Source organism: Muscardinus avellanarius (assembly GCF_963383645.1).
Source record: "Muscardinus avellanarius genome assembly, contig: SCAFFOLD_43, whole genome shotgun sequence".
NCBI classification, from domain to species: domain Eukaryota; kingdom Metazoa; phylum Chordata; class Mammalia; order Rodentia; family Gliridae; genus Muscardinus; species Muscardinus avellanarius.
Window position 1 is genome coordinate 134,727 of NW_027664485.1, and position 14,829 is coordinate 149,555.

At 61.1% G+C, this 14,829-nt stretch overlaps 1 protein-coding gene across 1 annotated transcript in view; it reads left to right on the top strand.

Moving 5' to 3' along the window:
* LOC308279578 (kinesin-like protein KIF1A) overlaps nucleotides 1–14,829 on the top strand; it is a gene marked incomplete at both ends in the record, with an annotated part of 36,466 nt that overhangs the window by 12,181 nt on the left and 9,456 nt on the right. The window contains 10 exons of the mRNA XM_080720092.1: nucleotides 237–415; nucleotides 2,509–2,646; nucleotides 3,185–3,463; nucleotides 8,808–8,926; nucleotides 10,855–10,940; nucleotides 12,415–12,553; nucleotides 12,887–13,061; nucleotides 13,196–13,286; nucleotides 13,904–14,022; nucleotides 14,756–14,811. Coding sequence (XP_080576218.1) covers nucleotides 237–415; nucleotides 2,509–2,646; nucleotides 3,185–3,463; nucleotides 8,808–8,926; nucleotides 10,855–10,940; nucleotides 12,415–12,553; nucleotides 12,887–13,061; nucleotides 13,196–13,286; nucleotides 13,904–14,022; nucleotides 14,756–14,811 — 1,381 coding nt within the window. The remainder of the gene's footprint in view (nucleotides 1–236; nucleotides 416–2,508; nucleotides 2,647–3,184; nucleotides 3,464–8,807; nucleotides 8,927–10,854; nucleotides 10,941–12,414; nucleotides 12,554–12,886; nucleotides 13,062–13,195; nucleotides 13,287–13,903; nucleotides 14,023–14,755; nucleotides 14,812–14,829) is intronic.

Sequence of the window (14,829 nt, forward strand, 5' to 3'; positions counted from 1 at the left end):
TGGCAGGGCTTGGCTCGGCCCCTCCGGGGGGCAGTGGAGAGGGGCGTGGGCCATGGTGGACACCATGCCTTCCTGCCCGCGGAGATGCTGGCCAGGTGGGCAGGCTGCAGGTCTCTTTAGAGGCTGGCTAGGCAGTTCCAGTAAGCCGCGGCGGCCTGTGCAGTCAAGGTCTGAGCCTTCTGGGGCTGGGCCTGGCTCACCCGGAGGCTCATGACTGGTGTCTTCGCCCTTCTCAGGTCCAGTTCCAGTTTGTCCTCCTCACAGACACCCTGTACTCTCCGCTGCCGCCAGACCTGCTGCCCCCTGAGGCCGCCAAGGACCGCGAGACCCGCCCCTTCCCCCGCACCATCGTGGCCGTTGAGGTCCAGGACCAGAAGAACGGGGCCACCCACTACTGGACGCTGGAGAAGCTCAGGTGTGGCTGGTGGGCCCCGAGGTGGACAGCAGGGTGGGGCGGGCCTCCCGCGGGGTCACGCCGGGGAGGGGTCCCGCTCTCATAGACGGCACACATGGGATCTGTGTTAGCCCCCTAATGCTGCCTCAAGCATAAAAAACAAGTGTTAGTATTATCTTTAGGGGGGCAGGTGAGGTGGGGTGCCTGAACCCTTAAAGAGCACTGCTCGAAGTGGAGGGCAACTCCCTCCTGGGGTCTGAGGCCCAGGGGCACCCTGGGAGGAATGCGGGAGGGCCTGGAGGGTGGGCGGGACTGAAGTGCCAGAGCCCTTCCCCGCCCAGCGCACTCACTGGATGGTGTCAGGTCTCAGTGTATGAACGCAACAGCATGAAGACACAGGGTGGGCTCCACTGAGGGGAGAGAGGGGTGGCACTCCATGGCCCCTGGAAACGGGCCACATCACAGCCTGTGGGCCACGGCAGGGCCCCGGGCACCAGGGCAGGTCAGGAGCAGGAGGGTGGGCCCTGGGCTGTCCTTACGCTGCACGCTGGGTGCTCAGGGATTGGCATAGGAGGAGTTACGAAGGCAGGGCAGCCAGGGTTGTTGTTGGTTCGTATGTGAAAGGCAGGCTCACTGTCTTGTGGTTGGCTGTCTCAAGGAACTAGGTAGTCTTGGGAAGGGCTATCCAACCAGCAAGGGCCCCAAAGATGTCAGAACATCAGAAATATGGAGAACAGAAATAAAATGAGCGCACACTCAGATATGCTTTCATTTCCTATAGAGTCCCCATCCACAGGCAGGCACGTAGGTAGGCACACTTGGAGGCTCCGGGTTCCCTCTCTGCCCCCAGGCAGCAGCAGGCTGGCTTTGGGAAGGAGGAGTAGCCACCCTGTGTCCTGGTCCTGTAACACCTGAGCCCTGAGGGACAGCGGCGGCATCTTCTTCTTTCCACAGTATTGTCTGACCTAGGGATGTATGTTTGAAAACATTTTCCCAAGCTGGCCGTGGTGGCCCATGCTTGTAATCCCCGCATTTGGGAAGCCGAGACAGGAGGATCGTGTTTCTCAGATAGCCGCAGCTACGTAGTGAGGCCTTTGTAACTCAGTAAGACCCTCTTTCAAAATAAAGAATAAAAAAATAGGTCACCATAGCCAAACTATGGAACCAGCCAAGATGTCCATCAACAGATGAATGGATTACAAAACTGTGGGATATGTACACAATGGAATTTTACTCAGCCATTAAAAAAAAACTCAATTACATCATTTTCAGGGAAATGGATGGAACTGGAGGACATTATGCTAAGTGAGATTAGTCAGTCACAAAAAATAAGAAATCAGATGCTTTCCCTAATATGTGAGAGCTAGGGAGAATTGGGTCATAGGAGGAACTCTAGATGAAAAAGGAAATCCTATGGAGGAGCAAACAAGACAACCTAAAGGAGGAGAAAGGCGGGGGGGGGGATTCTCTAAAACACACAATGTACTTAAACATATCGAAGTCAGCCACTAAGCCGAGCAAGGGAAGGAGGAGGGAATGGGGTGGGAATTGGGTAGGGGTTAAATCAGTGATGTGTACATGTATGTACACACACAAGTTCTTTACCCCAATATGATGTATGAATATAATGCACCAATAAAAATTTTAAAAAATCGGGCTCGGGGTGTAGCTCAGAGGTAGAATGCTCCTGGGTTCCATCTCCAGTACTGCCAAAAAAAAAAAAAAAAAAAAAAAAAAAAAGCAAGAAAACCTTTTCTCAGTTTCCCACATCCCTGTCTCCACTCGTTCCCAGAGAGTTCAGGACTCTGGGACCTGAACCTCATGCCCAGCTTCGGTGGAGGCCCCTCCTCCCTGCTCCTCCAGGTTCCCAGCTGCACATGCCGCACCAGGTGCCACTGTTGCTTGATGGGCTCGGGGGACTGGGGCAAACTCACATATTTAACCGCAAACACGTCTCTCGTGCTTGGCCAGTCCGGGGGTCTGGAGGGCTTCTGTCCAGCTGACCCCTGAACCTGGGCGACCCTGAGCAGAACCCGTGGGCAGAGCTGGGTGGAGCCTGCTGTCCTGATGGAGGAGGCGCCCGCCTGAGCCCATGCTGGTCCTGTGCCCTGCAGGCAGCGCCTGGACCTGATGTGGGAGATGTACGACAGGGCGGCAGAGGTGCCCTCCAGCGTCGTCGAGGACTGCGACAACGTGGTGACCGGAGGGGACCCCTTCTACGACCGCTTTCCCTGGTTCCGGCTGGTGGGCAGGTGGGCGCTTTCTTCCTTCCCTGGTGGGTTGCGCCGTTGGGCCACTTGTCCACCCTTGTCAATGTGCGGGCTCCCAAGCAGTGGGGCCTTGGCCATGTGTCCAGCTCTCTGCTGGCCTCGGGGATGGCATGAGGTGGGTGGCACCCGAGCCCTGGAGGCCCTGGGGACCACCGCCTTCCTCCCTGGTCTCCCATCTGGGTCTTTGCCCAGCCCCTGGCCCACAGGCCTGTGGGGTGCGGAGACGTCACGTGGCCCAACTCAGGAGGCCTCACGGTGGCCGAGGCTGTGCCTGGCCATGACCCCAGTTCTGTCACAGCTGTCGGTGCCTTCTGGAACCTTCCAGAGCCTCCGGCTGACCACATATGTGGTTTTGTCCAAACCTGGGGACAGGGTGCATTTCTGGTTCTCTGGTCTCTTAAAGCTGCGTCCTGGAGGGGTGTGTGTGGTTGGGGTTCTAAACAGGAGTCCCCCTCACCATCTGCCCACCCCCTGCCAGTAGCTGGTGTTAACTTCTCTCTGTCTTGTCGTACTAACTCAGTTCAGTCATCTCTGGCTGCAACAGCTACCCTCTTCTCAACACATGCATGAGCGAACGCATGGCTGCTCTCACCCCCTCCCCCACCTCCTCGAGCCCCGACTCTGAAGCCACCGAGCCTGCCGAGGAGCAGAACGTGGGGGAGGAGGAGGAGGAGGAGGAGGAGGAGGAGGAGGAGGAGGAGGACCACCTGGAGGATGACGTCTTTCCGGAGCACTCGCTGTGCGATGGCCGGGACCCGTTTTACGACCGCCCCCCCCCCCCGTTCAGTTTAGTAGGAAGGTTGGTGAGGTCGAGGAGAGCATGCTGGGAAGGAACCAGCTCTTTTGCACAGGAGCACTGCTGTGGGCAAATCGAGAGTCAGGGTGGGACCTCGGGCCCTCCCGGCCAAGGCAGATGGAGAGGCTGGCCTCCTGAGGAGGGCCTGAGGAACTGGGGCTCCCCCACCCCGGAGATGGCTCTGGCCCAGCAGGGGAGAGTCCAGTCCAGTTATAGAGGCAGTGCTCGGGGAACAGAGCTGTGGCCTAGGGCTCAGTGCGCCAGGTGCTGGGCAGTGGGCTGCTGTATAGGGAGGCCATGGGGGCCCTGGGCATAGCCAGACTCAGGTACTCGATGGCCCATGAGCTTGTGCAGGGCCAGAGGGGTGTTGAGACGTGAGAACGGGCTGCCCAAGCTGGGTGCCCAGCTCCTTGTCCTGAGAATCAGCTCCCTCCACCGTTGCCCAGGAGAGAGAGGCTCCAGTGTGTGCTCAGAGCCACTCCATTTTGAGGAAAGGAGCAAGACTCTGGTCCAGCTCAAGGCAGGCAAGGGCTCGCCGCCTTCCTTGACACCGGGAGCCTGGAAGCCTCCCTCTGTGTGAAGGTGAGGGTGGCTCCATCTCTCCTGACCTTCCAGGTCATTATGACGAGGGATGGGGCATGGGCCCAGGGCCCTCATGGAGGGAAAGGTCCTCTTTGCAGAAAAGTGAGGGAGGTCAACGTTGAGAGATCACACAGTGGCCCTAGGGAAGCCCAGACCTGGGGCAGGAGTCTGCCCTGCAGGCGGACTTGGTGTTTGCAGCCACCATTCGTGCTTTTACTATTACGGAAGGGAATAAAGACGGGAAGGAAGCTGGGGCCTACCAGGCGTAGCAGCAGGACGCCAGCTCCTGAGCAGCAGTCTCCCTTGGTGGAAGGGTGCAGGTCAGTTGGATGGCAGCCATTCTTGGAGTCTGAGAGTGCGTGCTTGGTCTAGCAGACCTTGAGGCAGCAGCACTGAGAGCCACAGGCCGCGAGTCGGCTCCTGCGGTTCAGGGGTTTGGCCGGCTCTCCATCCTGGGTGGAGGGAGTGCCGGGAGGACCCATCCCCCCTTGGGAGGCAGCAGGTTGCTGTGGCACATGCCGGGGACTTAATCGGACCAGTTTTCCCTAACTATCATCAGGCTGGCACTGGTGTGATGAGCTGGCTTGCTGGATACTTGGGTGGCACCTTTCTCCAAGATGCCCTGGGTCTGGATTCCACTCTGCTGGGCCTGAGTGGGACATGTAGACCCCCAGGCCGGCTCCGGGCAGGCTTCCTCTGCCAGGCCTCAGGTTGCAGGGCCAGGCCTCCTGCACCTGCACGGCTCCGGGAGTGGCTCCGGGTGTCAGTTTGGCCAGGGGTCAGGGTGTGCAGGGGACGAGGACATCGGGAGAAACGGGGTGTGGGCTCTGCAGTCTCAGCCGGAAAGAGCTGGGTCCTTCCAATGTTTTTTTTTTCTTCTTCTTGTTCTTGTGGACTTGAGATTTAACCAAACTACCAAATGGAACAAAAGTCACCCATGAGAGGCCTGGCCCCACACTGCGGGGAGGCCTGTGCAGGGCTTCATTTGGAATTGGCCTCATCTTTTTGGTTTGGCAAGAATTGGCTTCTCCTGTGCAGCAGCTATGTACGCAGGCCGGCCCGGGCCCCGGCCCCAGCGCTGATTTTCCATTTATCCTCTGGTAGCCGCTGGCTCTCTCTCCAAAGCTTCAGCAAAATTGGGGCGCCCACTCTTGTCCCTCTGGAAAGGCTTTCCTGGGTCCCAGCATGCATCTCTGCACCTCACCAATCTGTGGTTAGCGCCGCCTCCTCCTCCTGCTCGCCACGCTCACCGCTCTGCCCGCCTCTGCTCCGCTTTGCTCTCCTCGGGCATTTCAGTCTGCTTCAAGGTGCCCTCGCCTCTTGACAAGGTGCCACGGGCAGAGCCAGAGCCAGGCCCCCGGGCAGGCGGGTGGGTTGATGCCTGCTGTCCAGTTTCCCCACCTGGACAAGACGGTTCCAGGAGGTGGACGACTCAGACAGAGTGGGAGCCACAAGCACTGCAGAGAGGGGGCGAGAACTGAGTGCCAGCGTCGAGGGGCCCAGGGGCAGGTAGGAGCTGGTGGAGGAGAGGAGGTGCCCGCCCAAGGGCAGGGTCCATGTCTGGCACTGCGTGGGCAAATGCTGACCCAGCAGGAGGCTGTGCCCAGTGTCCACTCTGTGCTGCCTGGGCTGCCTCGGCCTCCAAGCCAGGTCACTGTGCCCAGGTGCGCAGCCTGTCTTGCCAGAGTGTCTGTGATTTTGTTTCTCAGGCCCGGAGGGCAGCAGGGTTTGTGGGTGGCCAGGTTGGGCTGTGCTCTGCTCCCACAGTGGCCTGCACTGATGTTGGCTTGTCTCTGGCACCTTGGGGGGCAAGTGAAATGAGGTCCAGAGGACTGTCCCCCCTGGGCAGGAGCAGGAGGCCTGGCCCTGGTTGGGCTCCTCAGGGGCGTCTTCCCATCTTGCTTTGCACCTCCTTTGAGGCTGGTGTGGACACAGGGCGTGGGGGGGGGTGGCTAGATCACAGAAGTCCTTCTGGCTGAGTCCTTACCATCACCCAAGTGGACTGGGGAGGGGCCCCAGGGGGAGGGGCCCCAGGGGGAGGGTAGCCTTTGCCTTCTTCAGCACCGGCACCAGGTGCATGGTGGCAGTTAGCTCCATGGATCCTGCCCAGGGCTGGATCCCTGCGAAAGTCTTGCTGAAGTCCCTTGGCTGGTCATGCCTGTGCCCCAGGTTCAGAGATGGGGGAGGCTTACACCACAGACCCCAGGGGTCTTTTGATTGTGTAGCCACCAGTCTCCACCCAAGAGTCCCTGGGAGCCAGGCATTGTGGCACATGCCTGTAATCCCAGTGCTTGGAGGGCTGAGACAGGAGGGTCGTGGGTTTAAGGCCAGCCTTAGTCACTTAGCAAGATCCTAGCAGTGAGACCCTGTTTCAAAATAAAACGTCAAATAGTGTTGAGAGTGTAGCTCAGAGATAGACAGCCCCTGGGTTGGATCCCCAGTTACCCCCCAAAGATGCCCCACCCACGGGCCCCTCCTCTGAGGGAGCATCGTGGGCCGCATGGCATGGCGCCTGCTGGCTGAATGTGGGCCCAGGCCGTCTTGGCGCTAGGAGGCCCTGAAAGGCCAAGACAGAACACGGACTTCGTCGATTAGCTGTGTTAACCAAGAAGACAGGCAGTGGGGTTTGGAGCATAGGGGGCTGAGAGCTGGCTCTCTTGCCTCAGTTTCTCCGCCTGTGAAAGGGCCCTGGAGCCACACTGCGTCAGGTCTGAGGGCACCTCCCTACATCTGTGTGGCACCCTAGAGGGAGGGTCCATGCTGAGCTAAGGTGCTGCTGTGTGCGACGCCCCTGCCTCCCAGCTGTGAGGAGCAGCGTCCAGCCCCACCGTGGCCCCTGAGCCCAGCTGCGGACTTCCTCTCGGTCATTCAGTCTCATGATCTTCCAGGTCACAGTGGGATCATCTGAGCCAGGCGGACAAGAGGGGCCGGACTTGTTCATGAGCCCAGCCTCTCTGGTTGTGGGAGCCTGAGCCGACAGGTTGGCCGTGCAGGCAGCACCCACCCCAGGCTGCCGTGGTCTCCAGTGTGTTTGCCAGGGAGGGCCTGTGTTGCCACCTGCCATGCAGCTTCTCCATACCCCGCTTGAGGCCCCTGGAACCCGGCCTGGGAATAACGGGGAGGGCTGGGCCCTGGGTGGCTGTGGGCCTGTGAGCTCCACAGATGGAGGTCTCCTCCACTCACATTTGGGAGGCCCCGAAGCCCAACTCTGAGGACTCCAAGCAGCCTTGTGGAATTGCCCCTTGACCTTCCAGGGAGGTGGCCAGGGGCCTTTGAGGTGGCAGAGGTGAAATCCAGTCCTGGCCAGGTGGCCCTGGACAGCTGCTAGACCTCACCTGGCCCACAGCAGGAGGTGGCCTCAGAATCCCCCAGTGTTCTCTGCATCCGCTGTGGGGCAGCTCCCATGTGGCTCCTGAATGCCCTGTGGGCTAAGGGCTGGCTTCAGCAAGACTCCTGAGGTGGAGTCAATGCCTTTGACTAGGAAGAGGAGGGCGCTGGTGCACGGGCTCCCAGCTCCCTGCCCTGGTGCCCAGATCTGCACCCATCTGTCCAGCATGGGGTGTCCTTCAGGAACATGGGTGCAGGGCAAGGCCAGGGCACAGTGCGATGGTGTCTGGCCACCGGATGAGCAGAGTGGGCACAGGTGACCCACCCCTTGCCCATGCTCCTGCCCAGTGCCCACCAGGCCAGCAGAGTGACCTTCCCTCTCTGCATCACCTGTACCCCACCCCGGCTAAGACACCCACCCTTTCCTTCCCTGCCTCCATTTACCTCCTCCTACATCCATGCCCAAACCCTGCCCATCTCCACCCAAGCAGCGCCCTCACCAGGACCTCCTCGCCCCTCTGGCTGCCTGGAGAGGAGGCAGGTGGTGGTTGAGCTGAGCTGCCAGTTCCCACCACAGTGCTGCTCACCTGGGAGGCCCTTCCTGTGCCAGGTGGCTTCAAGCCCTGCAAAGCACCCCACTCCCAGAAGGAGCCCCATTCCTAGGAGGATGTTCTGCCCCCAGGAGGAGCCCCACCCTCAGGAGAATGCTCCCATCACTAGGAGGGCGCCCCACCCCCAGGAGGAGCCCATCCCTAGGAGCGCCTCCCACCCAGGAGGGGCCTTCAGTGGTGGGGGGTTGTGCTCTCTGCTGCCACCTGGCTGGGTGGCACAGCATCTTCCAGGGTCTGTCTGTCTTGGCTGCCTGTGTGACCTGGCTCATCTGCCAGCTCAAGGCATGCAGAAGTCTCTCCTGTGACCATGGGTGCTGCCCAGGCAGTCCTGGGTGGCTTGGGAAATGGGGCTCTGGGGGCCTGATGGGCTGGCTTAGGGGTCTTGGTGGGGTGCCTGCCTGGGTGACACAGGCTGCAGCCCCCACCCCATGTTTCTGCACCTTGCTCATGGAGGGGCTTAGAATGAGGGCACCCAGGGAGGCCGTGAGCTCAGGGTTCACTGGGAAATGGATATCAGTGCAGCCGAGGGTAGGGGCTCAGCACACCTGGTCAGCCAGGTCCTCCAGTCCTTGAAGCAGGCTGAAACCCTCAGCTGTTCTCAGACGGCTGTGCCCTCTGCCCACCGAGGTGCACTCCCGGGTTCTCCTCTACTCCGCCTCCTCCTGTGTCCTGAGCACCGAAGGCCCTCCCTGCTTCCCCCGCCGCCTGGCTCTGCTCCTGCCTCTGCCCGGCTGTCCTGCAGCTTTGCTCAGCTCTGCAGCTTCTGTGTCTCCGCAGCCGCTCAGGGCACCTGTGGGACAGCCTGTGACGCAGCCTCTGCTCCCCAGGGCCTTCGTGTACCTCAGCAACCTGCTGTACCCTGTGCCCCTGGTGCACCGCGTGGCCATCGTCAGCGAGAAGGGCAAGGTGAAGGGCTTCCTCCGCGTGGCCGTGCAGGCCATCTCAGGTGCGTGCGCCGGGTGGGGTGCGCTCCCGGGCCCCGGCCCACCGCGGACACAGGCTGAGGACGGGACAGAGCTCTGTGCAGTGGGCACTGTGCGGTTGTCTAAGACCCTCTCTCAGGTCCTTGGTCTCGCAGCCTCAGGCCTGTTCTGGAGAAGGCTTCAGAACCCCCCTCTCATGTATGGGCTGGAGGACACACGGCCTCCCCTGCCCAGCTCCTTCCCAAAGCCAGGCGGTAGCAGGAAGGGCCAGCTACAGAAGCCCCTGGCCTCGTTGGCCCACTGAAGGCGGGATTGTGTTCGACTGCACCCCGCCTGGTGGGCATGTTGCTAGATCAGTGGGGAGCATGGCTGACAATATGTGGCTGACCAGGAGTCTTCAGGGCAGGGTGGTGCTCCCTCTGTGATTGCAGTGGCAAGCTCCTGGTCCCTCCACCAAGGGCTTCATCCTCAGAGACTCCTTGTCTGCCCACAGCGCAGGGAGAGTGTGGTCAGAAAGACAGATGAGAGAGTTGTGTGTACTGCAGGGTAGCCCCTCGCTAGACAGGACTGCAGCTGGTTCCCAATGTGACAACTGGAGAAACAGAGGCCTGGCACCCCTGCCCACATGCCATCGTACCGACACCAGGGCCCATTTCTTGTCTCCCAAGGATTCTCATATATCCACGTTTCTCATATTCCTAGATTCTCACACCCCTTCCTGGCAGGTGTCTCCATCCCCCCTGAGGTGTCTAATCCCCTCTGCCTGGATAGCGTGGCCACCTCATTCTGCTTCATGAGTTAATTAGTAACTTGCTGCAATTAGCAGATTCTCATCACCACCTAATTTCTAAATGTTCTTGAAGCACCTCTCACCAGCCAGATCCCCCAGTCTCTGTGCCTCCCTCTATGCTGAGACTGAGGCCCCATCTGAGGGGGACTCAGGGAGAGGCCCAGACAACAGGCCCCACATTCCAAGCCCCCAGCTCAGGAATGCTGGGAGTATCACCTGCATCCCTCCACAGTAGTCCCCTGTCTGCCCGTGCTCCGCCCTGCTCCAGCAGCTCCAGCTCTTACTGGGCATCGCTAAGCCACCATGGCCACTTCTTCACACTGCCCCACTGAGGTGGGGCCATGCCAGAGACCGCGGGGCTGGCCCACCAACCTCTGGAGAGCACCACTGCCCTACTCTGCCCTGGGTGCGAGGGGTCTATAGGTGGCCTCCTGGATTTTGGTGAAGAACTCGAGCCCGTTTATGCCCTAAGAGGTATTCTTCCAGGGTCACTGATCTGTACCTTGTGAGGTCAAGGGGAGTCCCCTCACTTTTCAGATGAAGGTTGACTGTTAGGAAGCTCAGGTCTGTAAGCAGCTGCAGCCCTGCCCTCCCAGATTATAGTCAGGAAATGAGACTAGAATGCTACCCAGGACACAGTCCTGACCAGTGCTAGGTCCCCAGGCAAAAGATCCTCTTGCTGGACTGTTGTATTTTGGGTGACATTTCCCTGTCCATAGCTGCAAACAAGGGAACTTAGGGTAGCCATGAACTTACCTGAGTAGTCATAGAAGTCACCCTGCTCCTCCTGCAGCCATGGGCTGAGACCAGCTTATCTGTTGAGCCTTCTTAGGGGCAGGCTCTGGCCAGCACTGGCATGCAGAACAGGCCTTGGGTAGTGGGTGGAAGGGATGGCAGTGTGACAAATCTGGTTGGGGGGTGGGTTAAGGTTGGATGGTGAGGGTTTGTGGTGACAAAGACTCAGCCAGGCCCAGGCCCTGAGGCCACCCAGGTGGGTGGTCAGTGTGCTGGGGTGCTACTCCAAGTGTCACTGAACCATGGCTGGTGATGCTGGTTGTGTTAGAGTCTGGCCACCTGTCCCAGTTCCCATAAGCTCTAGGCCGGGTTCTGCCCATCTCGGGGACAAGCTGGATCTGACCACCTGCTTGTCTCTTCTTGCAGCTGATGAAGAGGCCCCTGACTACGGCTCTGGTGTTCGCCAGTCGGGAACTGCTAAAATCTCCTTCGATGATCAGCATTTTGAAAAGGTGTGCACGGTACCCACACAGTCGGGGCGCGGTACCCACAGTCGGGGCGCAGTACCCACACAGTCGGGGTGCAGTACCCACAGTCGGGCGCGGTACCCACACAGTCGTGTGCGGTACCCACACAGTCGGGCGCCGTACCCACACAGTCGGGCGCGGTATCCACAAAGTCGGGCGCGCAGTACCCACATAGTCGGGGCGCGGTACCCACAGTCGGGGCGCAATACCCACACAGTCGGGGCGCGGTACCCACACAGTCGGGCGCGGTACCCACACAGTCGGGGCGCAGTACCCACACAGTCGGGGCATGGTACCCACACAGTCGGGGCGTGGTACCCACACAGTCGGGGCACGGTACCCACACAGTCGGGCGCGGTACCCACACAGTCGGGGCGCGGTACCCACACAGTCAGGCACGGTACCCACACAGTCGGGGCGTGGTACCCACACAGTCGGGGCATGGTACCCACACAGTCGGGGCACAGTACCCACACAGTCGGGGCGCGGTACCCACACAGTCGGGGCGCGGTACCCACACAGTCGGGCGCGCGGTACCCACACAGTCGGGGCGCGGTACCCACACAGTTGGGTGCGCGATACCCACAGTCGGGGCGCGGTACCCACACAGTCGGGGTGTGGTACCCACACAGTCGGGGCGCGGTACCCACACAGTCGGGCGCCCCTCCCACTAGAGCCCAGGCCTCAGATACCAGCTGCTGGGGGTCCCAAGGGCTGCGCTCCCAGCGCGTCCATCCTTCCCATGGGCCCTCCTGGGCTCTTCCTCTGGTCCATGGGCACTGGCCTGCCCCATCCCTCCATGCCCTCCCCTGGCTTGGCCTAACCTGCAGGCCTCTCCATCTCCTTGGGGCTCACGTAGCAGGAGGATCTCTGGAGGCCATGCCCAGCCTCCTGTCTTTGACCTGGCTCTCCTCTAGGTGCCCACAGGACGTATCTCCAACCCTCTTCTTGCCTCTCTCTCCACCCCAGCACCTGTGAGAACCATGAAGGCCCTGCTAAGGCCACCCATGGTTGCCCTCATGGGACCAGACGTGGGCTCCCTGTGCTCTCGGGGAGTGCCATGCAGTGGCCCTAAACTGGCTCTAGGCTCCAGCCTCTCAGGGCCTCTTCTAACCTGTGCTCCTTTACCGGGGACCTCGGCTCAGTACGCTGGGCGAGGGCGTGTCTGTGCCCAGCTGTTCCCTCTCTTGGAGAAGGTTGTCAGTGCTGGGGGTGCACAGCAGGGGGCCTTGCCCTGCCCACAGGGGTTCCTGGCAGGTGAGGCAGAACTGCAGACCACAGCCATTGCCTGCCTTGGGAATACAGACCAGAGTCAAAAGTGGCCTGCTCATGGTTGGGCAGACTGGGGCCTAGTGAAATGGGGCCTACCTGAGGCCCCCAGGCTGCAGACCTGCAGGGGCACTGCAATAGGGCATCGGCCCCCTGGCTTCCAGCTTCCCTGACACTGTGCCCTGTACAGTTCCAGTCTGAGTCCTGCCCTGTAGTGAGTATGTCTCGCTCGGGCACCTCCCAGGAAGAGCTGTGCATCGTGGAGGGCCAGGGCCAGGGTGCAGATGCTGGGCCCTCGGCCGACGAGGTCAACAACAACACCTGCTCAGGTAGGTTTCCTGAGATCAGGGCTTCCAACCCCCGCCCATGGTACCCAGAGGTATGGCCTAGACCCCCTGCTCTCCCAGCCCTGCCCATGGTGCCTGAGGGTGTGGCCTAGACACCCTGGTCTCTCAGGCCCACCCATGGTGCCCAGGGGGTGTGGCCTAGACCCCCTACTCTCCCAGCCCCACTCCTGGTGCCCAAGGGTGTGGCCTAGATCTCCTGCTCTCCCAGCCCTGCCCACAGTGCCCAGGGGTGTGGCCTGGACCCCCCATCTCCCGGCCCCACCCATGGTGCCTGGGAGTATGGCCTAGACCCCCTGCTCTCCCCTCTGCTCCCAGCAGTGATGCCTCCGGAGGGCCTCCTCCTGGACAGCCCTGATAAGGCCGTGATCGACGGGCCCCTGGATGCAACCCTGGACCACCTCCGCCTGGGCAGCACCTTCACCTTCCGTGTGACTGTCCTGCAGGCATCCAGCATCTCTGCGGAATATGCCGACATCTTCTGCCAGTTCAAGAGAGCGGCTGCCCTCCCCGGCTGTGGGGAGGTGGGGCTGCGGAGGCGGGCCTGCAGGTCACAGGGCCAGCCTGGTCAGTGTCCCCTGGTGAGGTCACAGAGTGCCCGCACTGAGCGCCTGCTCTGCTTTGCAGCTTCATCCACCGGCACGACGAGGCCTTCTCCACGGAGCCCCTGAAGAACACGGGCAGGGGCCCCCCACTCGGCTTCTACCACGTCCAGAACGTAGGTCCAGAGCTGCTCTGCCCTCCCTCCCTGCTCAGCCCTTCTGGTCCTCTCAAACAGTGTCTTCCGCTGTCTCCAGCATCCACCCTCCCTGTCCTGAAACAGCCCGAGCCAGACACTGCCTGGCACGAGGGCACGGGCCTCGAGTGCCATGCGGGGACGCGGGCTTCAGCTAGGTAGCCGGTCCCTGACAGGCTCTGATAGGGTTGCGTAAATAACCTGCCCAAGAGCTCCCTCAGCCAGCCTTGGGCAAATATGGACAGCGTGCCCGGGAGGTCCTGGCTGGGACACAAGTCAAACCCTAACTTGGTGGGTGGGTGAGGGCCAAGGCTGGGACTGTAGAGGCACCACTCCCCAAGTCTCCTCCAGCCAGCCTGTGTCCTTGTGTGCCCTGGGGGAGAGGCCACAGCCTGCCCTGTGTTTGACCGGGGCCTGTCTATGGACGGAGGCTGAGCTGGGCAGGTGTAGGTGAGGAGCGCTGTCCCCCTGGTAGGTGAACGTGGGCCCGGCAGGGCTCCCTGACCTGGGCCTGGGGCACTCCGTTCTACATGGAGAATGGGTGCTTTCTGGTGAGATGCTTCTCCCTGCTGAACTGGGCATGGCCCTGCTTGTCCCAGATTGCGGTGGAGGTGACCAAGTCCTTCGTGGAGTACATCAGGAGCCAGCCCATTGTGTTCGAGGTGTTCGGCCACTACCAGCAGCACCCCTTCCCGCCCCTCTGCAAGGATGTGCTCAGGTGAGCTGCCCACGCCCCGTCTCTAGACTGCAGCACCTGTCGCCTTTGGACACCCTCCCGCCTGCCCAACAGGCTGCTAACGAGGCCTGCAGGACTCAGATGGCTCAGTGCCCTGCGCCTGTACCCAGCTTCCCTTTTAGAACTGAGGAGGCTGTTTCTAAACGACTGTCAGTTTCAGAACCCTGACCCCCAGCTGGACGTGGGAGCGTCCAGGGCTGTCTAGGGTATGGCCTGAGGGGCCCCAGGGCAGCTTGTGCGGCCCATTGGTGGCTCCCCCACCCATGAAGCCACCCAGGGGGCTCAGAGAGAGGGAGCTGGCGGAGGGCGCTCAGCAGGTCTTGAAGGCCTCTGGTGTGAGGTGGGAACCCTCCACCCCCAGCCACCTCTCCCTGGGCCCCGAGGGCGAGAAGACGTGTCTGCTTTGGGCCAGCTGACTCTTCCCAGGTGCCCAAGGGCAAGGGGGGTATGAAAAGGCCCTGGCCCTGCATCTTCTCCAGCTCCAGCAGGATGCAGGCCTACGGAAAGAGAAGGGCAGGGCCAGGCATTTGGGGTGGTGCTGGGCCCCAGGATCCCAGTCGGCCCAGGGAGTACAGAGAGTCTGGGACCCTCCTCTCCCACTGAGCTGGTCCAGGGCCTGTAATCAAGGCCTCTCCTGGGCCCGATGAGAGGCGGGAACGGGCCTGGGGTCATAAGGGTCCCTCATCCCGGGCCATCTTTCTGTCTTTCTCCGCAGCCCCCTGAGGCCCTCCCGCCGTCACTTCCCTCAGGTCATGCCGTTGTCTAAGCCAGGTAGGCAGGGTTCCCGGA